This window comes from Neolamprologus brichardi, chromosome 6 (genome assembly GCF_056152115.1).
Source record: "Neolamprologus brichardi isolate AB-2024 chromosome 6, ASM5615211v1, whole genome shotgun sequence".
In the NCBI taxonomy this organism is placed as follows: Eukaryota; Metazoa; Chordata; class Actinopteri; order Cichliformes; family Cichlidae; genus Neolamprologus; species Neolamprologus brichardi.
The window spans coordinates 21,013,515-21,039,010 of record NC_142109.1 but is presented as its reverse complement, the minus strand read 5'-3'; the positions used below and the strand labels follow the sequence as shown (position 1 = coordinate 21,039,010).

The following is a 25,496-nucleotide window of genomic DNA, read 5'->3' as shown; positions in this document are numbered from 1 at the left end:
AATGAGATAAAAATGATTTGTTTATGTTTGCTTAAGGACACAAAGTTCCCCATTGTTCGCTGGAAAAATACAAAGAATAGAATTGCTGGATGAGAGTTTAATGGTTATTAGCTGCAGCACTATATACACTGTGTGTGCTTATTTTATTGTGTTTGGAAAGTAATGGCAGCATTTCTAGGCAACAAAAGAAAAACAGGGTCAACAGAAATCCATTGTATGTTGTGTTAAATAATTAGCCCTGGCAGTGAAGGGCAAACATTCAGCCAGGTGATCAGCTTAACATTTAAACGCTTTAAACGTCCACTTGGAAAAAGAATTGGGCTCGAGGATGAAAGATTTTGTTTTCGACTATTATAAGTCTCCCTATGTTCATCATCAGGGGTTTTTATTCAAATTACAATCTTATAAAAATGATATAACAAATATTAGTGAATACGTCCATTGTGGATCCTCTTTAATTAATGCACCACACTTAGAAACCTTCAAAAATAGCTCAGGTTGTTCTTTGGTCTAAGTACAAGTGTCCCCAGGGTTGAAGATGCTTGTGTTATGAGGTATGTTGTGTATGATATAATTTTAATCATCACACTAGGGCTGTGTAGTACTTACAAACCTAATGTCAGCTTCTTCTTATTCACAGATGGATACTGTTTCTGATGCAACCCCCGTGGGACTTGTGTCTCCTCCTGAGATTGAAACAACACACCTACTGCTAAGTTTGTGGAGAAGAGCAGAAGAGGTTGAAGCTACAGCAACAACTTTATTACTTGACCAATGCAGATGTCGTCATCCCGGAATTGAACCAGGGATATTTCCCTTGTTGAGAAATGTGTAAACCATTACACTACAGAGGCTCTCAATGTAATGGTTACATTATTTTTTCACCTGTGAGAAGTTTATGGAGTTTATTGCACTGCATTTCCTGAGACTAGAGTACTTCAGCACCCCATTCATACATGCTATCTGCTATCTCTTTTTTTAAAATGAGCCAAGGGAGACATTAGAAATATTTCCTTTTTTGTATTTTATTAAAAAAATACCAACACAACCGAAAAGGGGAAAAAAAGATATGTGCATTTAACAAAGAGACTCATGCATACATTCTGAGTTGTATGAGAACATTATGCTTTGTGTACAGTCGTGCTGTATGTGCCTCAATCCCACAATCAAAACAAAACATCACAGTAAAAGAAAAAGAAAAATAAGTTATCTGATTCACGGCTGTATTGAAAAAGCAAAGGAGTGAGGAATAATAAGTTTCTTCAGTGCTGCTGTGTAAACCTTAAAATGCTAATAAGAGTTCTCAGGTGTGGTGACTTGTCTGGGAAACTGAGCAGCGTACGCAAAGGTTTGACTGACATAACTTAAATAACAGCTGCACGACGTAGAGGTTAGCCCACCTCTACTAGAACACCTCACTTAACATGTAGTAAGTACCACATTCACAGCCAGCAGACAACAATCAAAAACCGTAGCTCTCATATTTCCATAAATAAATAAAATAATCTATTACCTATTTACAGTGTTTCTTGATTAAAATTTACAAACGTAAAAAGACGACACCAAGATATATTTACAGAAAATATATACAGAAACAGTTCATAGAGTTGTGTAAAAAATCATCTACAATCACTTTTACCTTAATTATCTTCATAGCGAGAAAAAGAAAAAAAAAGAAGAAAAAAGGATTTTCAAGCATTTTCTTCATTTTGGTTAACTTCAGAAAATGTAGCAGCTTTGGTGATTTACAGTGTAAACCATATGTAATCCACCACACTCATATCTTATGGATTCAAACAGAAAACATTAGAGATGACGGCAATATAAATGACTGACTGTCAAACTCTGTATGCAGGATAACAGAAGGCCTTAATATGATGCCGTGAAGACTCAGTGGAGTGGGATTACTAAGGCATTTACTGTATGTGCATCCATAAACTTCACTAACCTAAAAGAGTGTGACTGGAAGGCATACAGGAGTGTTAAGACAACATGGTTTAGGTTTTTCAACTTAACCTTGTAAATCGGCACCTAAAGGTGTTGTAACAATCTGTATCTTAGCAAGAATGCCTAAAAAACATAGATAGCATCAAAAGAATCATGTCTCCAGGACTAAGAACATCATCTACTGAAACTATCTAATAGTCCTTCATTTAGTAATAATTTAGTGGTCGGACTTCTTTATGCCCTATTTTCCTAAGTTTCAAAGATTGTTTCCTTTTCTTTCAACCCTTTTGCAGGCTTGGACGGCACAGTGCTGAGGTCAGAGACATAAGCCACACAATGAGGTCAACGGAGGAAGGGAATGATGTTGTTAAGAAGCGGTTCTTGTTTCCAGCACTTCAAATAAAACAAGTTTTTTCTTCATTGGCAGGTCAAGCCATATCCGTGTCATCCATGCTCAGCATTTGCCGCTGGAAAAAAAGGAGTAACGTTGTATGAGCAAAGCTTTCAAACTGATTAATTAATCTTTATTTATTTAGAAACAATATTTCTAAAATGGTTTTAGGTTAAGATACCTCAGGATACACGTAGCCGTCAGAGCCATTCCTGCAGATGTGTAACTCATCCTCGGTGGTTTTCTGGTACACGGGGTTGTCAAAGTGGATGGTGTTGGTGTTCTTCCTATGCCAGTGTTTCCAGAGGTACATTGTTCCAAATACCAGAAGAGCCATAATCACTGCAGAAGAAGAGAATAGTTAAATACCATTCAATGAAAAAGAGAGCAGATTAAGTATCCTTGAGTAAGTGAGCAGGTTTAAGATATCATGTTTTGTTTGACAGAGAGCTGTGAAGAGCTAAAATGTAGGACTTACTCAGTGGCAACACAACGTAGAGAGCAACAGGGTGGGAAGGTGGGGCTTCTTCAGGCTGCACGGCTGCTTGTCTGTCACCTGCAAAAGCAGAAAATAAATGTTTTCTTCATACAGTCTCTTAAAAAACAATACCACTCTTATTTGACATGAGCCAGAAGACAGTTAGCTTAGCGTCACACCCAGTGGAGAGAGTCTAGGAAGTTAGCCATAAAATTACCCATAAAGATATAACTCAACATCATATATCACCCAATAAATAAATATCATTCAATAAAACTACTACTGGTCATTTCAACCAGGCAGTAAGTAAGTAGTTAGCTTTCTGTTGTTGTAACAGTTGTAACAGTGCCAGTATACAGTAAATGTCAAAATAATCAATTCTATTTTGGCAAAAGGTAGAAAAATACATACATACAATATGATACCAAAAGCAGCATCAGTGTTTTTGCCCACAATTTAAAAAAAAAAATCATAAATGGGATGAGAACAATAATCTGAGTGTCTAAAAATTTAAAGAAAGTTTCTGTACCTTGAGCAGTGACGGCAGGCTTCTCTGTTTTCTGATTAGGCTGCACTGCAGAGGTAGTTGTGGGTGTCTTGGTGGTTGTAGTTGTGGTGGTCGGGTCTGGCTGCCTGGGTGTAGCAGGATTTGTGGGCCCTTTTGGTGGGAGCGGAGCAGCAGTTTTGGGAGGCGCAGCTGTGCTTTCTGCAAAATAAAAATAAAGGGTTTAATTTCAGGATTTGATGTAAAATTCCATCTTTTTTAGTAACAAGAGGAGCGGACGTTTACCTGCCACGCATTTCTTCATGTCAGGTCCCAGGACCATGCCATCAGGACAGGCACAGGTGTATCTGGGAGACTGTGGGTCGTTCTGAGGGGCAGGTAGACACAGGAACTCACAACCTCCATTCGTGCACCAGTTTGAACCTAAAATAAAACAGGGAAGACATTAGAAAAAAGTGTTCTAATTTCACAGATTTTTTTTTAATATCTCTAATGTACAAATGTTTCCTTACTGTCTGGCTGCTTGAGGTTGTGGTGCAGTATGATGTCTTCTGGCTGGCCCAGGTCGTTTGCCAGCTCAGTGATGTCGCTTCCTGTCAAACGGTTGGCACTAAACACAGCAGCGTTGTTCATGTCTGTCCAAAATACTTTCTCCTGTTTTTAGAAAGAAATACAACTTAAGTTAAACCGATTAACAATTAGTACAGCGCTCAACAATTGAAGCTCTGGCTTTGTATGTTAAACCATTTCAGATAAAAACCCTCCATGAACTTCGTTAGACTTGGACTGGCTGGTTTTAGCAATTTAAGAAAACAACTAGTGTTGCTAATAAGTCAGGCAGATTTGTGGTTCCCGTCCTGCAATCATTACCAAAAGGATTCATCCTTAGTGGCAGTTTAATAAAATAACAACAATCCCTTTGACCTTCCCTTCAAGTTAATCTGGGAATACACTGCCTTCATCACTAACCTCAAAGACTGTCAGTGAGAGTGGGTGGGAGAGTTTTTCCTCATTAATAATGAGACTGTGTCGGGCCCCTCCATTCACATCGATGCTGGAGAGAGAGTGCAGCTTGGAGTCCACCCAGTATAGACGTTGGTTGACCATGTCTGTTAGGAAAATGAAACACACAAATAATAGTTTTGACCACTATATTTTCATTACACAGTAAATAAAAATCACTGTTAAAAATGCATTCAGGAAGCTGTGCTTACCCAGGGTGATGCCATTCGGCCACATAATGTTGTCTTTTACTAAAGTAGTGCGATCTGCACCATTCAGCCCACTCTTCTCAATCTTAGCTTCTTCACCCCAGTCTGTCCAGTACATCAAACTAAAGAGGACACAGTAAAGAAATCATGAGGCTAAAGACAAAACGCACCAGTTCATGTCAAACTATAATAATAATAATAATAATAATAATAATAATAATAATAATAATAATAATACATTTTATTTATAGGCGCCTTTCAGACCCTCAAGGTAACCTTACAAAAACACATGAGCAATAGCAGCAAAAAATATATATTAAATATGGTAAAATAAAATTTAGACATAGACAGTCATAAAAGTATAAAGGCAAATATAAGAACTGGGCAAGGTAAAAATGGACTAAGACAGATTAGGTGTATGCAATTCTAAATAGATGAATTTTGAGACGTGATTGAAAAGTGGTGAGACAGTGTGTGGTCCGGAGAGCAAGTGGAAGTGCATTCCAAAGTCTCGGGGCAGAACAACTAAAGGTTCTGAGTCTAATGGTAGTCAGGCGAGCAGGTGGAACTGACAGAAGGGAAGCTGAAGAAGAGCGGAGTGTACGAAGGGGTGAGTATGCATGGAGAAGATCGGATAGCTATGGAGGAGCAAGGTTATGAAGCGCTTTGAAAGTGAGAAGCCGGATCTTGAAATTGACACGGAGGTGAATTGGAAGCCAATGGAGCTGTTTAAGAACAGGTGTTATGTGTTCAGTGGATCTAGTGACATTAATCTAAGGAAACGTACTCGCTGTGATGTCTGTTTAAACACTTACTTGTTTACTGGATCGACTGTGATGGCTCGTGGCTTGTCCAGGTCCGTTGCGATCAGGGTCTTCTTCTTACTGCCATCCGTTGTTGCTACAGAAATAGTCTTCAAAACACTGTCAGTCCAGTAGATGTTGCCATGGATCCAGTCCACCGCAATGCCCTCTGGGGCCTCTATCCCACTTTCAACCACCACATTGTGGTGAGAGGAATTGCCAGCCACATCTATCATAGAGCTGTTTGGAGGAAGGCAAGAGTGGAGAGATTAATTTTATCTTCATCATGGGTCTTGAATGAGAGCCACTCCATACTATGCGAAATGAAGCAAGAAACTCATAAAGACATGTAAAAAAGAAGGGACACAGATAAAGATTCTAACCTGTAGATTTTCTTCAGAGACAGGTCAGACCAGAAGATCATCTTGTTTGGCATATCCATGTCGAGAGCCACTGCGTTCTTCAGCTGTGGGATCACACGCACGTACTCGCTGCGGTCCACTGTCAGCTTCCTCACCTCGTGTTTGATGGTGAAGTACAAGGTGGGCACTGTGCCTGGTGGAGGCAGAGGAGGACAGTTTGGTTAAACTTGCCTGTCTTGTCTGAAGCTTGCGTCACAGGATCAAGCGTTAAGTGGGTTTACATGTAAGTGGGCTTTCTTTCTAACATTACCTGATTCAGCCTTGCAAGTTTTGGTTGCAGGGTCAATCATATAGCCCTCTTCACAATCACACTTGTAGCTGCCTGGCAAGTTGATGCAGATCTGAGTGCAAGTGTCCGGCTCAGCACATTCGTCAATGTCTGCAGAATTGAAGAAGTTGGCTCATTTATTTGTTTCTAATGTGCACATTGTTAAATGACATGTTTACGATTGTCTGGTCCTTAAGAGGCAGAATTTTAAATGTCTCCGTCCGCTCACCTTCACAGGTTTTGTTGTCCGCCTTCAGCCTGTATCCAGCAGGGCAGGAGCAGTTGTAGCCAATCTTCAGATCGTTGCAGTAGTGAGAGCAGCCGCCATTTCCGGTCAGACACTCATTGTTGTCTGCAGAGACAAACAGGCAAAAAGCTTTCAAATAATATTCACGACAACCAAATCCTTAGCTGACCGGGAATTTACTCATTCAAACCACGAGCTATGTAGGTCAAGTCTGGTATTCTAGTCATATTTCCCTACAGGCTGGCAGCCATGAATGTGTACAAGATGACTTCACTTACCACACTCTTTCGCTGGTTCATCAGACCCGTCCTTGCAGTCGTTCTGCTTGTTGCACACTTTCTCCGTGTCGATGCACTCCCCACTGCGACACTGGAACTTGTTTGGGCCTTCACATACTGTGGAAGAGACCAGGGGAGTATGAATGAGACCGCAATGTAAGCATGTGGGACTTTCTTTCTTTACAAGAAAGAAGCTTTTGATTACAGTTTGTGGGTGAAACTCAATAAAATCTTTTTACCTGTATCACATTCAATCTCATCAGTGAGGTCCCTGCAGTCAGCACGTCCATTACATTGGAGGCTTTTGTTAATGCAAGTGCCGTCCTTACACTGGAACTCATCTGAGCGGCAAGTGGAATGAGCTGGAAGAGAAGGAAGAAGGTAAATGAACAAAAACACAAAAAGACAGGTGGGGAGAGAGAGTAATGGAATAGAGATATTTACTGTCAGTCTCCATTAAAAATGTAATGTGCAGGTTGGCTTTAATGGTAACTATAAAGACATTTTTAAAAACTCACTGCAGTTAGCCTCGTCCGAACGATCCAGGCAGTCGAACCCTCCGTCACACTTCCAGTTGCCATGGATGCAGTCCCCATTCGCACACTGGAACTCATGAGGTCTGCAGCGAGGCGTCTTCTCTGGCTCCCTTCCTTCACAGTTCTGGGGCCACTCATCAGACCCATCGTCGCAGTCTCTGTCTCCATCACAGCGCCACACCGCCGGTACACACATTGAGTTGTTGCATTGGAAGGAGCGAGAGTTACAGGTGGGTTTGGGACAGGAAGCCTCATCTGAGCCATCTGAGCAGTCGTTGTCGTTGTCACAAACAAAGCTCTTGGATATGCACTTGCCATTGGCACAACGAAACTCACGGTCGTCACACTGCTTGGCCGCTGTGGTGAAACATGAGAGGAGGATAGGAGTTAGAAATCAATCAATTATGATATCAACAACAACACTTATTACATATTTATTTCTATTTATTAACTAGACTTCAGGATTATAAATACACTATTAGTATTAGCTTCTTTTTTTTTTTAAAGATTACTTGTCTTTAAGTCTGTTCTTCAAATCCCTTTTGAAATATTAATATTATACAATGAACAAAATTCATTCTTGCCAAAAACACTTTCAGTTAGTCGTGTCTTGTTTGTGGACGCTTTAGCATGAACTTTGAGGTGTAGAAAAACTCGGCTCTGGTAGAAAACTTACTGCAGTTTTTCTCATCAGCGCCGTTAGTACAGTCGGCTTTGCCGTCACATTGCCAGTCTTTTGATATGCACTGGTTCAAGGGATCGCCACAGTTGAACTGCGAATCCCGACAGATTTTGACTCCTGAGGAGAGACACATCAAGCATGACTTATTTCACGTGACCACACAAAGACACAGCTTTTTGCTATTATGTCGTAAAGCTTAACAATCATTCACTTGTAGAAGCTGCAGTGACTTTGTTAATGTGTTTCTGATTCACTGTGGTGACAGTTTGATCCAAAACTTTTTTTTTTTTTATTTGAATTATAAGTTAGTGAACTTGCTGTTTTTTTAATATTTTCTAAATATTAAAAAATTATCAGGAAATTGATCAGTCAAACATAAAAACACTCAAGAATCCCAAGTGTAAAGTGTAGCTGATATGTGATAACATACCGCAGCTAGCGGGCAGCTCGTCAGTTCCATCACCACAATCATCACTTCCATCACAAATCCACCTGCGGGTGATGCACCTCCCATTTCCACACTTAAACTGATTGGCGTTGCATATGTAGGCTGCATCTGTGAAAGACAAAAATCACAACTGGAGTTCAGTGTGACGTGAGGACAAACTGCCACCATGGTTTACATTCAATATCACCAGATCCTCTTATCAGCACTCATCAATTAGCTCACAGCTTGTTGGCCGTGTTAAAACCTGTGATCATTCCTCCTAAAAAATGTTATTACTGTGCAGTTAATGAATGACTGAAAAATACACACAGGGGGGGAAAAAATTACAACTGAAGGCCACTGAAGTTCAGACAAACAGCGGTGTAAAAAAACAAAACAAACCCAAAACATGCTAACAAAGGAAATTTGTTAATGTGCTACTCAGAGTCAAAGACAGTAAAGTATGGATAAGTGATGCTGTAAAAAAGGGAGAGAAAAAACAGGTTTTACTTATTGCTTCACTCAGGAAATTAACAAATTAAGTTATTGACACTGTGTCTCATGTTAGCACTAATCAAAGTGACTTCAATATAAAGTATTTGGACAAAGAATTATTCCCCCGAAGTCATTCACATGCAAGACCCAGTTTTTACAAACTTAGTCAAAAGATATAGACAAAAACAGAAAATGTATTCAGTCTCGTTCCTTTCTTCAGCAAAGAGTTGTTTATCTGGGTAAATACCCTGGTTTATGTGGCTTAAACATGTGCCACATCAGATGTGTACAGATGGACCATGGCAAAGCATCGTTTCACTACTGTGTTTAAAAGTTTAAAGCTTTGCAACCTTAAACTGACCATGGTTTCTTTCAGGCTCAGAGGTCGCGGCGGTTACCTCAGTGAAATAGGCACTAAAAAAGGCCGGACACTGCCCCAAATATGCGTCATCCTCCATCACCTCCTCAGTGCCTGTCCCTCCTGTGACCTGGAGGCTTAGCTTATTGTCAGGCTATCCCTTTAAGACAATAGCATGGGAGGAGTTGAACCATCACACCACCAGTTGCTGATTGGTCCCAAAGTGGCATTCCTCATAACAGCATCACCACAGTGACCCGCAGATGGAGGCGGAGGCTCTAAACAGAAGAAATTCTGTCATCCCAGAAGTGTAAATGAGTGATGACACGTTACAAAAGAAACAGAACAGGTCTGACTGATTACGATAAGTTGGTGCGGATGGTTATAGCACAAAGAGAGGATGCTTTCTCAACACTTGATATGTGGCCAAGGGTTGCCTCCCTGCTTTTCTGGCACTGTGAAAAGTAATTGAATTGAGAAATGTACTGTATTTCTTGTCTTGCTATTTTAGCAACATTTAGTTGAGTCTGAGTTTCCCTTAAAGGGGGGGGGGAAAAACGCTCTGCATGTCCACTTCTGACACAAACGTAGGATGAAGCCTGGCAAACAGCCAGCAGAGGTTCCAGGAACAGACTTTCCAAAACATACTACAGAACTAACGCACACAGAGCACATTATTAGTGCTCAGTTTACATCTACAGCAAACTAAGAACTCTCACTCATTTCCCCTTTATGAAGCAGCCATTTAAATTGAATCCACTGAAAAAAGGAGGAACCAAAGCAGGTTAAAAGCTTCTTCTTCCCGATCTTTAAACTTTCAATCTCGTCCCCAAGGGTGGAAAATATAAACTTCCCAAGCCTATGTTTTCATTTTCCACTGCTAATGTTTCCCACAAGCCTCTTTAGTCTCTCATTAAGACTGCTAAGTAAAATGAGGTTTCCATGAACTCATTACCGTAAGTCTTTCTCAGAGACAAAAGTAAAGTTTGCACCTGGCTGATGACAGTGATATACTGGTAAGTTCTCTCTGTTTTGTGTTTTGACATTTTTAGACCTCAATGTTCAGAAATTCCCCAACGGTTCGTGGCCTCGTTTGCCACTTTGTTCATAACATGTCATAAAGCAAATTTGTGAACACTGCAGTTTAAATAGAAACTGATCTTTATCACTTTTAGTCAGTTTATAATCTGAAAACTAAGTTCAGAAGTATCACTACTGTATCAAAAACTACCTCTAGTCTATTTTAAAGATAGCTGTAGATGCAACAGCTAGAGCCTTAAAACCTAAGACCACAAACTGCCAGTATGTTTACTAGTTTGAACAGGATGTCAGACAGCTCAGGTAGAGCGTACTTTGTTTCTGCAAGAGAAAGTGCACCCTCCAGTTTCTATTTATACCCACAGTATAAACCTTCAAAGCCACCAGACCTCACACATACAACACTACCATACAAGGCTATTCAGGCACTACCTTAAACACATGCCAGGCAGCTATGGTTTAGTTCAAAATGTAGTAAAACTGAAGCTTGACTGACAGCAGAAACTTGCTTTACACAATCAGTCACAATGCTGAGTGATAACAATCATCCCTTGTGACTACATGAGACTTTGTTCTCTAACAATGCATTGCTGTCTTTCTGTGGTACGTGTCTGCAATATACACACACCAGAGGCCTTCATAAAGAGAAGGTTTTATTTATTCAATCATATACCCAGCAGTTAATTAATAACCAGGATGGATATCCATCACGAGGACCGACAGCACTCACTTGTGCATTAGGTCTGGATTTATGATGATTAGTCCGGTCATGTAGCTGCACTTTATTGAGTCCAGTAGAGTCATTGCATGATAAATGAAGACAGTAATGTGCTCGAATGACGTTAGATTGAAACATGCTTTGAACAAGTGCAAGGCTTGATAATGAGGTGGCCATCTGCAGAAGAGCGAAACTTGCAATGCTTTACTTTGTAACCTTCAAATAATTTCAGTATTTTAAGCCTATGTAAAGACTAAGTTAATGCGTGAATGATTCCTATACTCTAAAGCTGGAGGTATTTCTAAATAATAAATTAGCAAGACTATAAAGTGTCTCTTTTTGTGAGTCACTGCATTGTAAAGGTTTCTTCTCCCATGTAGGAAAAGGGAGGCTTTTATTACACACACACACACACATACACACAGACATGCACAGCTATACATACAGTAGCAAATATGATGAATGGAAGCGAAAATCTGAAAAGCTCTTGTTAGAGAGTACAAATTTTAGGGAGGATTAATGAAGCAGGGGGTGTTCATTCCCTTTTTAATGAATGTTAATGTTTCATCGTGTTAAATATTCAATTTAAGCCATTTATGGAATATATCCGTTTAATCCGAATTTCGACACCGCCTTTGTATTATCTGCTTTGTTCAGTTAATTCTCTTTAGTTCATATTTGTATTCAAAGGTTTCTGCGTCTCTTCTGGCTCAGTTTCCCCCATTTTGCGTCACAGTGGAAAACGTAGGCTACATCCTGTCTTCTGTGAGGCCTGGAAACCTCTGAGTGTCCAAACTGTTCATTAACATGTACATTAACTCATTCTTTATGCAGTCAGTAAAAGTACTTCGAAGCTATTTCCTCAGATATTTTTCAACAAATGTGCGCAGCTACAGTAAAAATGCAGACTTTCTTGCATCCAATTTCCTGCATCCCGCTGGAAGGAGGAAGCCTCGTCTTTCAGCCGCACCCTCCACCCCTCCCAGCTCCATTCGTTGACAACGGCCTTTTTGGGCCACGCCCACCCGAAACTCAAAGCCGGCCGGCAAGTCGAGCATGGTTGGATGTTCTGTTTCATTTTACAGCGAAACGAACCAATCAAAACGCCGTGCGTACATTCATTCATATATGCCGAAATCGTAAACCACGTTGTGGAATCATCGTCGAAATTATTGACTTGTATATCTCAAAGTATATTTTTTTAATCGCAGGTATATGAATCACAGAATTCATAGAACATTTTCAAAATTAGAATTATTTTTACTCCGAGTCATTCAGCGGAAGACGTCAACATTTAAATCTATAACACCGACAAAAACCAAGCAAAAAGCCCACAAAGCAACCAAAATACTGATACATCGAACATATTTCACAGCTATATACCGATACAAAGAATCAGGTTATTACACCTTTCATTACAAAAAAAAACAAAAAAAAAAACGAGAAAGGAAATGCAGTTACCGTGAAATCTATTTTCTTACCTGTTTGAGGCAAACAATGAATAAGCATCAACAGACACCAGCAAGCGGACAGCCCGGCGAGTCCCTTCCAAATCCCAAACATGTCCCGTTTCTTCTTATATTGTCAGCTACAAAATAGAAGTCAGCTGTGCGCACAGATGTGAAAAAAGAAGGAAGAGTTCGCGGCTGTATCTGTGCGTAAAAAGACTCCGGAGGAGACAGAGTCCCAGAGGAGAGTCACCCAGTGCTGGTCCGTGAAAGTCGAGTGTGAGCAAAATATATTATGGGGCCCGTGTCACATCTGACCATTTTCTATGAGGCTGGCACGAGGGCGGTGCCAAACCAGTGGTGTGATGTTTGAATTTGGCCTTGAGGATTGCTTGGGGGTGGAGCCTACTGGTTCCATCACTCCTCCATGAAGAAGCATAGCTTCCTCGTGTGTGTGTGTGTGTGTGTGTGTGTGTGTGTGTGTGTGTTTTAGAACGTATAATGTGTCTGAAAGGAAGAGGAAACTCTGACTGCACAATAAAGTATCTATCTGTAACACATTGATAGCATCCTTTACAAAAAAGCCGCAAAAGATACCACATGCAGTCTCACTACAGTCAGACTGACTGTGATGATAACACTTTGGTAAATGAAGGCAACAAAAAGAGCAAGTGTGAGAGTGTGCTACAACATGTGGAGTTAAATGGTAGCAAGAAAGAAGAAGAAGAGTGATGAGAGCCACACACATTTAGAGTGTGGTTGTTGTGCAGCTTTCAGCCCCCTCCACCACCACCCTTTTATTCAACCTCAATTCCATATTAAAAAACTAACCAGACAATTTATGAATGATTCTAACATAAAGATGACTGAAAAAGCAAAATGAAATGATGATAAATAATTCATAATAATGGGCCGAATGCAGTGCAGATATGTACAATACATATCTTTGTACTCCATCAGTTTCACTGCAGCCTGGCCGCTCTCCTGATCATAATGCCTTGAATTGTCGGGATGCTTTAACTCTGACAAACTGCCATACATTAGCTTACTGTATTAACCAGGTCTATGCAAATACAAAATATCAGGTTATTTGTGTCAACAGTCACTGTTCGATCTTCAAGCGCAGGCAGATCATTTGCAAAGCAAAATATTGGCTTTATAAGTGAAGCACTTTGTTTGCTGCAGAAAAAGCTGCAATTTACTGGAATCAGTCAGATACTCTGGGGGCCAGACGCCTCATGGATTCTTCCCTGGAAAACCTCTACAGCCAGGAAAAGTGGTCTGCCACATTACTGTCTCCTCGTCCCTCCCCATAATGCTGCTTGATGTAACTCCTAAAAATTGAGTGTCTGGTTATACAGAAAAGTGATTCCAGGTTTTCCTAGCATGTTTTGGCGAAAATCACATTTTTAATAGGTTAGAGATCAGTGCCAATGAAGAAGAGAGAGTTTTGCTTCAGAATACATGGATATGATACATATGTAGAAGGCAAATCAGGCAGATAAAGTGTTTTAGTGTTTTTAAAGTGCTGTGTGTGAGTGCTCCCAGAGTAAGAAAGAGGGAGGAGGAGCTGGGCTTGGCTCCTTGTAGGGGCAGGGAATAATCTGTGGGAGGCATTCCTGGAATGTAAAAAAAGCAGCTGGATTACATATTCTGGTTCCCGGCATCCCCACACACACTGCTAACACACACAGAGGCGCAGCTCTTAAACCATGTGTACACTTTAAATAGTGCCTACATCATGGCCGGTACATTTAGTCAAACATCAACTCTACTTACTTCCGTAGAGGCCTGTGAGTCATTAAAAGGCCTCCTTAATAATGACTTACAAACCCCATTTTCCCCCCTTTTTATTTGCAATGTGAACAGTAATACAAACACAGTATCACCACTGCTGTTAACAGAAACAAGGTTGGACCTGTTCCACTCTAGTGTGACACTGGCCCACCTGGACCTCAAACTGCTAAATGGAAGTAAGCCATTATTTTATTTTATTTCAGAACAATGTCAGTGAAAATGTTTTTTTCTAGCAAATACATATTATCATTATATACAGTTGTTATAGATTTGGAACATACAGTGGTACCATGACTGGAAGCATGGGTGCAAATAAACCATATGCCGTTTCTCGTTGCTTGTTGCCATTAACATGATCTTGTTCTTTGACATAAGAGTGGGGATGTTATCCAGCATCACTCAGTCCTAATTAATCAGCAGCTTTCTGAAATATTGCCAACATTCTCCATCTTATCCTGATGACTACTGTGTCTCCAAATCTCCCTCTCGACAGTGTTGGTACTCTGTGTTCACACCCTGATTGCCAATCACTGATTCGTACCCTGAATTGATATTTTGCTTCCCTCCATTAGCAAACATATTAATAGTTGAAGATACCAGAGATGGAATAAATAGTGGACTAGTTCCTACTAGATAAATCTTCCCTGCTCTGTGAATTCAGGCAGCCTTGAATTCTTATTCACGCTCTTCTACTAAAGAGAGAACTGGACTCAGTCAGAAACACACCACATCATTAAATGCCTTGAGTTGTGAAAATGACGAGTGTCTCAAGGCCAACAAAGCTGATAAGTGTGCACATGCATACGTAATTCGTGTGCACACTCTGATGCCCGAAGGCCAGATGTGATGGCAAAGCAGCTAATGTCTAACAGGTTCCAGTTAAAATACAACTAACAAATCAGAAATCGGAAGAGTACAGACACACATGCTCACACACTTACACAACTTTTTCCAAGAGCATGGGTGTGTCTTTATGTCAGTGTTGCGTGAAATTTTCGCAACTCACAGTCTTCCCCTAATTCAGGTCTGTCTCTGAACATTTGTGGTTCTGAAATCATACAACATTCTGCTTAAAATCAGCACTTCTCTGTGCTGCCTGTGAACACAGTGGAACTTCCTTTAGAGCAATAAATTATTTTATTGCTGACAGAAACGCAGAAGTATAAAAGTTATTGTGAAGCCATTAAAGGGAACTCTTCATGGACTTGGACTTCAAGCTTCTTCTGACAAAAAACTCTTATTATAATTTAAAATTATACAAGGAAAAGTATATAAATAAAATTACACACATATGTCCATGTTACCAGATATGTGTGCTGTTTGTGTGACGTGTATGTTCACTGCTTTGTCGTGGCAAAGAAGCCCAAAATTAGTGTGAATTACTTTTCCACTGCTACTGCTGCTGCTGCCCCTCCTCCCTCCGCAGATGTTAACAGCTGCTTTTAAGTTGCTGCAGGGGCAGTCCAAGGGTTTCTAGAAATAAGGAAAACTAGTTTGTCCCCTTCCTCCTCTCATCCTTATGAATCAACACTGTGGACCTTCTGGAGTCTGCGATGTGTACATCTCCTTAGGCATACTGTACATTCATGAGCAAACATACATTTTAGGGGAATAGCAGTGCCGTTTGTCATCTGCAAGAGTTTCTGTTTTGATTTGCTGGTATCACCATACTTGGAGTGAGACTGTTACAACATCTACTTTTAGATTCTCTTGGATGCTTTGACCATGGTATTATTAATAAGAGGATTAAAGGTATAAATGAACAGAAGGACTCCTGATTTTGTACTTCTGGGATTTTTTTTTTTAACTCACTGAAGAAAGGTCTTTGGGTGTATGGGCTTAAAATCACTGACAGATCTAAAGAGCATGAGTGTGAGTTCACTGGGTCAAGCCTAAAATATTTCTTCTATTTGTATGAGACTTCCTCCTAGTGGTGAAATTGGATAATTACACCTTGCCACGTGTTTCATGGAGGGAAGAAATAAATAGTTTCCCCTGAGATGTTTCTTACTTAGAAGACTAAAACTTATAAATACTTCCAAAACTTTAGACTCAAACTCACTTATTGGGATTTCTTCTTGTTGGCCTCCAGCTATTAGGAATACAATCTAATGGAGTAACATCATCAGCAACTAACTTTTCAGTTCTGATAAATGTGCCAATAATGCTGAGTAGTTGTTTATATTGAAAATAATTCTTTAAAGTTATTTGTCCAGCATAATCTAAACTTCACACAGCCTCACACTAAAATAAAAAGAAAGTCGTTTAAAAGCTCAAATGAAAAAATGCCTTTAATCTAAAAGTATGTCTAATCTATGTCTCACCATATTTTCGGCCCCTTAGTATCAACTGAGTGTCAGTTTAGATCATTTCAAACTGGTTTCCTGAACATGACAATGAGTTCATGTCACAGGGTGGAATGGACAACGTTTAACTTAGTATTTTTATTTCCTTGCATGTAGTGTTTTGTTTTATTCTTTGATTTTTATTTATTTATTTATTTTTAATGTGTAGTGTTTTATTTTGTTGGGTTTTTGCATGCTTTTGTTTTGTTATGTGATTTGTTCCGGGGAAATGCCCATTCCTCCGCCCCTCCTGATCATTAACCTGCCACACCAGAACGAAGAGTCAGACAGGACGGCGACGATCCTGTTGGTTTCTGCGCCATTTTGACTCTTATGGGACTTGATCTTCATGGCTGAGGCTAGTGCATTTTAGCTGCATTGTTTTAACTGCTTTTAATGTTTTTAATGTCATTTTTCTGCCTGGCCAGAGTATTTTAGTGCTTTTTTTTGTAAATAAATTATAGTTTTAACAACTTGAGTTTATATTTACTACTTCCCTTGGCTGCTCCACTGCTCTTCCCGTCAGAAGGGTTTCCCTTCTGTTTTAAACTTACCATCCGTTAATCCTCTATTACATTCACAGTACTCAAATGGTCTCCACAGCTACCAGATCATCCAATGAGGCACCGGTGGGATGTGGTGACATGGTTGATTTGCAGGATGGATGGGCAGCTGACAAATCTGCATCAACGGTGTGACACTGCCACGGTTTAGGTTAGAAACCCCAAACAGTGATATCAGCATGGAGCAAGATCTCAGAGGAATGCTTCCAGCATCTCGTTGACTTTATGCCATAAAGAATGGAAGCATTTCTGGAAGCAAAATGGGTCCAAGCATGACATTAATGCCCATGATGAGTGTATATAAACTACGCTACATGTGTGGTAGAAGAGGTAACTAGCTATGTGTCCATAAATTATAATGATTTTGCAAGCGGTACATCCGTGCATTGAAATTATAATCTGAAAATACTCTATGCAGTATATCCAATACCAAAAAAGTGCCGAAATAATGAAACTGTTCTGAAGTCCCAAAGTCACCACACATCAGCAGAAGAACAAGTTACAGTACTCATGTATTTCAACCTTGTGATTCCTGAATTCTACAATCAGCAGTTGTAAGTGCTCATACTGGAAGTGTAACAGGTAAGCAGCAGCAGCAAGGTTTTTATTCTGTAAAGTAGTGGAGAGTGACTCGGCTTCAGCTCCATCGAACCTCAGACAAATAAGAGCTTCTGAGATGTCTGGAAACACCCTGCGTACACAGCTGGCTGGCTTTCCAACCTAAACAGTCAGAAACACGTGATGTACACACACCTCAGAAATCACAGCAGGTCCAGAGACTGTTGTCACAAAACATCATCAAAGTGAGGCAGAGGTGAAACATCAGCTCTGTTCATATCCAGAGGATATACGGAAGGTCAGGCAGGAGCTTAAGACTGTGTTAAAACACAGCTCAGTCGGCCTTCAGTGTTTACTTCCTTAAGGTGTGAAACAACACTGAGTAAAGCACAGACTTCAGGTTATGTAAGGAATTATTTACAATTTGTCCAAGAATGAGAAAATACAGGTAACTGATTTAAAGGAAGCTAATGTTTTAATAGGGAAACTTATGATGGCAATATTTGACCTTAAGACCCATGTTTGACATTTAAAATATTTTCTGTAACTCAGTGAGTGTTACATGGTTATGTTTATTCCAAGATTTGGTCATGTGTCCTCCTGTTGGCACTGTTGCCGCACAGCAAGAAGGTCCTGAGTTCAATTCCAACATCAGGCCGGGGTCTTTCTGTGTGGAGTTTGCGTGTTTGCGTGGGTTCCCTCCGGGTACTCCGGCTTCCTCCCACCGTCCAAAGACATGCAGCTTGTGGGGATAGGTTAATTGGATAATCCAAATTGTCACTAGGTGTGAATGTGCGAATGAATGAGAGTGCGAATGGTTGTCTGTCCCTGTGTGTTAGCCCTGTGACAGACTGGTGACCTGTCCAGGGTGTACCCTGCCTCTCGCCCTATGACAGCTGGGATAGGCTCCAGCGCCCCCCGCGACCCTGAAAAGGATAAGCGGAAGCAGATGGATGGATGGAATACCAATGCATTAACTTTTTAAATCTAACTTTTTTATACAGGTCTTAGTGGCAGGGTCAATCTCATAGCCCTCTTCACAATCACACTTGTAGCTGCCTGGCAGGTTGATGCAAATCTGAATGCAAGTGTCCGGCTCAGTGCATTCATCAATGTCTGCAAACAAACAAATAGAAGAAAGAACTTGGCATCTTTGGATTCTTAAAAAAAGGAGTTTCTAATAAACTTTCTTAAATCACATGTTTATGACCCATGGCCTGCTTGTTAGGGTGCAGAAATGTGTCTGTTCTCTCACCTTCACAGGTTTTGTTGTCTGCTTTTAACCTGTATCCAGCAGGGCATGAGCAGTTGTATCCAATCTTTAGATCGTTGCAGTGGTGAGAGCATCCGCCATTTCCAGTCAAACACTCGTTTTTGCCTGTAGAGACAAAGAGGCAGAAATATTTTAAATAATATTCATGAACAAAAGATGATTATCCAACTGAAAACTCACATGCAGAAGCCTTGCTAATGCGTTTCTGAACATAACAATCAATGATCAGTAATATTTAGATACGTGACACATAAAAAACATTTATTTAATCTAACACCGCATCTTTAGTAAGTCTGCTCTTTAGCAAGCACCACTTCTTGTATGGTGCCTGACAACATCGGGACATGCTATTAATGAGATGACTGATGTCATCTGGTATCTCCTCACAGATCTGGACCAGGGCATCACTCAGCTCCTGGTCAGTCAGAGGTGCAGTATGGCTGTGTTGGATGAACTGAATCATAATATCTCCAGAGCTGTTCTATAAGATTTAGGTCAGGTGAACATGGGGGCCAGTCAGTGGTATCAATTCCTTCATCATCCAGGATCTGTCTGTTTACTATCACCGCATGAGGCCAGGCATGCACCAGGACCCCACAGCAGTGGTGTCCATGGTCTGACCCACTGTCAACCCTTACTCTGACAAAAAGACCAAGGATTCCATTGTGATGCCTCAAGAGAGGCAGGGTGCCATTGCCAAGTTTGTGGTCTGTGCATCCCTTCATGGATATGCCCACCCAGACCATCAGTGACCAACCACCAAACTTCTGAGACACCATACAGGCAGGTTAATGTTCTCATTGGCTCAACACTCTTTTAAATCTGCCACATACTCTCAGGGTGAGGCTGGTATCATCTGTGAGAAGCACAGGACACAAATGGTGGACCTGACAATTCTAGTATTCCAATGACAATCAGACTCTATGGTGGGATTGAACACAGGGTCCACTAGAGAAGTGGTCCCCAACCCCTGGGCCACAGACCGGTACTTTTTATCATTATTTTTCTATCGTTTTTATCGTTAACTCAGTTTACCTGGGTCTTTTTCCGTGTGTTATGAATAAATCTGCTTTTTTGGGGGGGTACCGGTACTGGTTTTATTTTGTAGTATTTATCAGTGACATCTGAAAGGCCAGTCTGTGAAAATAACATCGGACATGAACCAACCCGTGGTGCAAAAACCGCTGCACTAGAGGATGCTGTGTCCTTGGCCATCCTCGTGTAGTCTGTTTCTGATTGTTTAGTCAGAGACATTCGCACCACCTGACCCTAACCAAATCCAAAGCTAGTGAAAAAACAGTCAGAACAGATGAGGAGTGAAAAATGTCAGTGGGCTTCACTTGTGAAACCATTCCTTTTTTGGAGGAGTTCAGTGTTGTCCCTCTAGTGCACCTGTTTTTAATTTCTTTCACACCAAAGCGGAAACGGATAAAACAGCCCCTCTGTTACTTAACTGACCAGATCAATTTCCCAGAAGTTTAAATGACTTCATGCTGTACTCTGATTAAAAGGAAGAAATGATCTGTTTTTGTGTCAAAATGCAGGCAACAAGGTGCCTGAAGATACAGTAGGAATTGTTTAAAAAGTAAAAAAAAAGCTCACTGCAGTTAGTCTCATCTGAATGATCCTGGCAGTCAAACTTTCCATCACACTTCCAGTTGCCATGGATACAACCCCCATTCACACACTGGAACTCATGAGTTTGGCATTTATCAGTTACTGAGCCATTCTCTGGCCACTCATCAGACCCATCGTCGAGAGAATGAGATTAGAATAAGAAGAAACATAATACCTCCAGAAAATATTTACTGTCAGTCTCCATTAAAAATGTAATGTGCAGGTTGGCTTTAATGGTAACTATAAAGACATTTTTAAAAACTCACTGCAGTTAGCCTCGTCCGAATAATCCCGGCAGTCGAACCCTCCGTCACACTTCCAGTTGCCAGGGATACAGTCCCCATTTGCACACTGGAACTCGTGAGGTCTGCAGCGAGGCGTCTTCTCTGGCTTTCTTCCACAGTTCTCGGGCCACTCATCAGACCCATCGGTGCAGTCAATGTCTCCATCGCAGATCCACAACGCAGGCACGCACACTGAGTTGTTGCACTGGAAGGAGTGAGGGCTACAGTTGGTTTTGGAACAGGAAACCTCATCTGAGCCATCTGAGCAGTCGTTGTCGTTGTCACAAACAAAGCTCTTGGATATGCACTGGCCATTGGCACAACGAAACTCACGATCTCCACACGGCCTGGCCGCTGTAATGTGATAAGAGAGGGAAATAGGAGTTAATATGGGTATAAAGGTGGAAAACACATCAACAATAACACTTTTAAAATACATTTTTTAACTTATATTAACTAATTTTTTCCTACTGTAATCTACAGGTAAAAAGCACACAATCCCAGTCAAGTCTAGTTTTTCGCATCAGTTACTAAGCTTTCTTATGTAACCTCACTGGTAATTATATTGCAATGCACTGCTGTTATAGTCAGCTTTTCATCCACAGTGCCATTTCTCTGCGACACAATGGTTCACATAGTTATCAACTGCTAAACCATGTCCCAACATGTTGTAGCTTTCATTAGTACCAAAGCAGCTGAAACGGATAAAACAGCCCCTCTGCTACTTAACTGACCAGATCAATTTCCCAGAAGTTTAAATGACTTGATGCTGATCTCTGATTAAAAAGAAGAAATGATCTATTTTTGTGTCAAAATGCAGGTAACAAGGTGCCCAAAGATACAGTAGGAATTGTATTGTTTGAAGAACAGACTTCTTCAAAACAGATTTGAAGAAGTCTGTTCTTCAAATCCCTTTTGAAATATTAATATTATACAATGAACAAAATTCATTCTTGCCAAAAACACTTTCAGTTAGTCGTGTCTTGTTTGTGGATGCTTTAGCATGAACTTTGAGGTCTAGAAAAACTCGGCTCTGGTAGAAAACTCACTGCAGTTTTTCTCATCAGCGCCGTTAGTACAGTCGGCTTTGCCGTCACATTGCCAGTCTTTTGGTATGCACTGGTTCATGGGATTGCTACAGTTGAACTGCGAATCCCAACAGATTTTGACTCCTGAGGAGAGAAACATCAAGCATGACTCATTTCACGTGACCACAGAGAGACACAGCTTGTTGCTATTATCTCATAAAGCTTAACAATCATTTGACTTTGTTAATGTGTTTCTGATTCACTGTGGTGACAGTTTGATCCAAAACTAAATATTTTTCATTTGAATTGTAAGTTAGTGGACTTGCTGTGTTTTTATTGTTTTCTAAATATTAAAGAATTATCAAGAAATTGATCAGTCAAGCATAAAAAAACTCAAGAATCCCAAGTGTAAAGTGTAGCTATTATGTGATAACATACCGCAGCTAGCGGGCAGCTCATCAGTTCCATCACCACAATCATCACTTCCATCACAAATCCACCTGCGGGTGATGCACCTCCCATTTCCACACTTAAACTGATTGGCGTTGCATATGTAGGCTGCATCTGTGAAAGACAAAAATCACAACTGGAGTTCAGTGTGACGTGAGGACAAACTGCCACCCTGGTTTACATTCAATATCACCAGATCCTCTTATCAGCACTCATCAATAAGCTCAGACTTTATTGGCCATGTTAAAACCTGTAATCATTCCTCCTAAAAATTGTTATCACTGTGTGTTAGGATGCCTGGGTCGTTGACCCAGGGCTTTTGAGTTTATTATATTATTTATAATTTCTAGTCTTTGGGTTTTCGTGAGTCATGTCTTATGGTTTGTCTCTGTGTAATCCTTGGTTGCTGTCTCCCCTGTCTGCTGTATCCCCGTGTCCAGTCTGTGTCTGCCCTGGTCCCACGTCTCTGTTCCCTCTGTTGTAGTGCCTGCATGTGAGTCTGTGTCTTTTGTTCAGTCTGTGTTTTGTGTTTCCTGTTTTACTTTGAAGGTTTCTGTCTCATCTCAGTGTGTTCAGTTTACGCTTCCTTGTCTCGTCAGTTCTGATTTGCCCCAGCTGTGTTTCCCTCCTGTTGTCCATTCCCTGATTTCTCCCTCTATGTATTTAAGCCCTGTGTTTCAGTTTGTCATTGTCGCGATCTACCGTTTATTTAGCTGTGTGTTTTTCGGTCCTTCGGTGTAAGTTTATTTTGATATTTCCAGTTATGTTATATTTGAGTTTAAGATTAAAGCGGTTTGAGTTTAAGTTTTGTCTCCGGAGTCTGCACTTTGGGTCCTATTCCTGTCTGCACACAGCCGTTCCTTAACACTGTGCAGTTAATGAATGACTGAAAAATACACACGGGGGAAAAAATTACAACTGAAGGCCACTGAAGTTCAGACAAACAGCGGTGTAAAAAAACCCAAAACATGTTAACAAAGGAAATTTAGTTATTGCTTCACTCAGGAAATTAACAAATTAAGTTATTGACACTGTGTCTCATGTTAGAACTAATCAAAGTGACTTCAATATAAAGTATTTGGACAAAGAATTATTCCCCCGAAGTCATTCACACCAAAGCAGCTGAAAAGAATTCACAATGGTTTATGCTTTCTGACTGGACAGTCACAATTGCTCAATATTTAATTAATTATTGAGTTATTTATTGAGCAGTATATTTCACTTTTTCACACTGAGTCCTCGGGGATATACCACATGTAGCAGGCTCGATGCAGTGCCATCACCTCAATCATCACTTCTATCACAAATCCACCTGTGGTGGTGCACTCACCTCAAATTCCCATTCTGCAAATGTAGGTGGCATTTATCAACTACACAAATCACAAGTGGAGTCCAGTGTGCCGTGAGGACAAATTAACAATTAACATCACCAGCTTGTTATCAGCAATGATCTCTCCATTCATACCTTGCTGAGCATTTGTAGTAACGTGTTGGACATGTGCAGAAGAGGCATAGTGGATATACTGGACAAAGGATGTTGAAAGTACAGCTGCCAAGCAGGAGGAAAAGAGGAAGACCACAGAGAATATTCATGGAAGTAGTAAAGGAAGACATGCAGAGGGTTTGTGTGATAGAGGAGGTAGGATAAGGTGAAGGCTGATGATCTGCTAGGGGGGCTGATAAAAGAAGCAGCTGAAAGAAGAAGACAACAGTGTGTGGGTATGAAGCTAAACTGTGCCAAATATAACTGTTCCCCATAAAACTATTTGACACTATAAAAGCCAAGCTGGTTAAAGTAGTTCAGCAGTAGTTCATGCAGCAGTTTACAACTTGAAATTAAAAAGTCTGAGTGTGTTTCCGACTTACAGACAAACATCTGTCCTAGAGGGAAAGCTTTTTTCTTTTTTGCATGTAAACAGATGTACTCTTGGTTTTATTGCACATGTAGTTTTATCACACTTCTCCTTTCTGCATATGTTTTAATGAAGCAAATCAAATCTACTACAACACAGGAGGAAAGAAAGAGTTGGTGAAAAGTTCAATTTCTTACCAGTTTCAGACGAACAATGAACAAGTGTCAAAAGACACCAGCAAGCAGACAGTCCTGCGAGTCCCTTACAAATCTTAGACATGTCGTCTTTTATCTTCTTTTTCTTTTTCTTTGACAAGAATAAAAAGATGACTGTGAGCAAAACTATATAGAGAGCCTCAGTCACATGAGTGTTGCACCAATCCCAGCTCTCTCTCTCTCTCTCTCTCTCTCTCTCTGTGTGTGTGTAAACTCTGACAAATACCAATAAATATACCTGTAAGTTTCATAATGTTGCTCACAGAATTAAAATGAGCTTTTGGAAACAAGTTTTTTTTTTATTGGCAAGAAGAGTTATTGCTGTAACACAGGCTAATAGGCAAAATATAAAAGAATGTTTTTCTACATTAGCAACAACACCCCCGAGAGTAAAAATTACTTTTTCTTTTATAATCAGAGGTAAACATTCACTCTTCTAGAGTATCCGCTCAGGTGATGATATGGACGATCACATTATTCAGGCAGTACTATGGAGACAGGGTATCTTCTCTGGGAGGTGTTGGAAGGTGGCTGGGGCACTAAGTAAGCCTAAGTAAGTAAGGAAATGTGACAAATTGGTAAACACCATGTGGAGGTGCAAAAGAGGTTTTTGTCATTAACTTTGGAGAGAAGGGAATCTACCAGTAGCCATTTGTTAAATCCGGAGTCATTAAAAAACAAGCAGTGCCCAACAAGTCCAGAAGATTGTCGACTTGAAGCACTAGGTGTGACACCCAAGCTAGTTCACAATAATAACAACAGGGCAACACCAGGCACTCTGCGACTCTTCCGTTAGCTCCATCTCTACCATTGCATTCAGTCCTTTCAGAGTCACCCTTTTCTCGTGTGAGTAAGATTGTACCATCACACAGTCATTGTAACGTTGTATGAGATTTGTATTACCTAGCTAAGGAATAACACCCAATAGCAAAGCTACAACTTGGTATCATCTGGCCTCTGGACCAGTGAGAGATGGTCCTCAGAAAGGAGATGGCTGAGATTTGGAACCTGCGGCCCCAACTCATCTCTGTCGTTCACGGCGCTCACCAGAGAAACAGGCTCCACATCCTTACTTGCTTTTAGGAGGCTGAAGTGGTAGATTTGTTTTGCTCTGTCCCCTGATAGACAGATGCATCAACACACTGTCTGTAGATGCATCTACATGAAGGACTGGTGGGGGGGGGGGGGGGGGGGGGGGGGGGGGGGGGTGTCATCTGCTTCTATCGTTTTATGCAAAATGAAGCTGGAAATTGGTGACAAC

At 40.6% G+C, this 25,496-nt stretch overlaps 1 protein-coding gene across 2 annotated transcripts; it reads right to left on the bottom strand.

The window, feature by feature from the left end:
- Nucleotides 1–1,009: 1,009 nt before the first annotated feature.
- Nucleotides 1,010–24,442, bottom strand: ldlrb (low density lipoprotein receptor b). Of its 2 annotated transcripts, XM_087841817.1 has the most exons (19): nucleotides 24,218–24,442; nucleotides 22,156–22,281; nucleotides 21,739–21,861; nucleotides 20,672–21,043; nucleotides 7,069–7,443; nucleotides 6,790–6,912; nucleotides 6,551–6,667; nucleotides 6,255–6,377; nucleotides 6,008–6,136; nucleotides 5,719–5,890; nucleotides 5,348–5,575; nucleotides 4,536–4,654; nucleotides 4,291–4,430; nucleotides 3,834–3,975; nucleotides 3,607–3,744; nucleotides 3,346–3,522; nucleotides 2,817–2,894; nucleotides 2,520–2,680; nucleotides 1,010–2,414 (listed from the first exon to the last, which is right to left on the bottom strand). In XM_087841817.1, the coding sequence occupies exons 1-19, from the start codon at nucleotides 24,297–24,299 to the stop codon at nucleotides 2,376–2,378; spliced, it is 2,964 nt and encodes a 987-aa protein (XP_087697943.1). In that variant the 5' UTR covers nucleotides 24,300–24,442; the 3' UTR covers nucleotides 1,010–2,375. The 2 variants fall into 2 exon arrangements, with proteins under 2 accessions (XP_087697943.1, XP_006787444.2); XM_006787381.3 differs by lacking the exons at nucleotides 20,672–21,043; nucleotides 21,739–21,861; nucleotides 22,156–22,281; nucleotides 24,218–24,442 and adding exons at nucleotides 7,763–7,885; nucleotides 8,199–8,324; nucleotides 12,286–12,538.
- Between the last annotated feature and the right edge of the window lie 1,054 nt (nucleotides 24,443–25,496).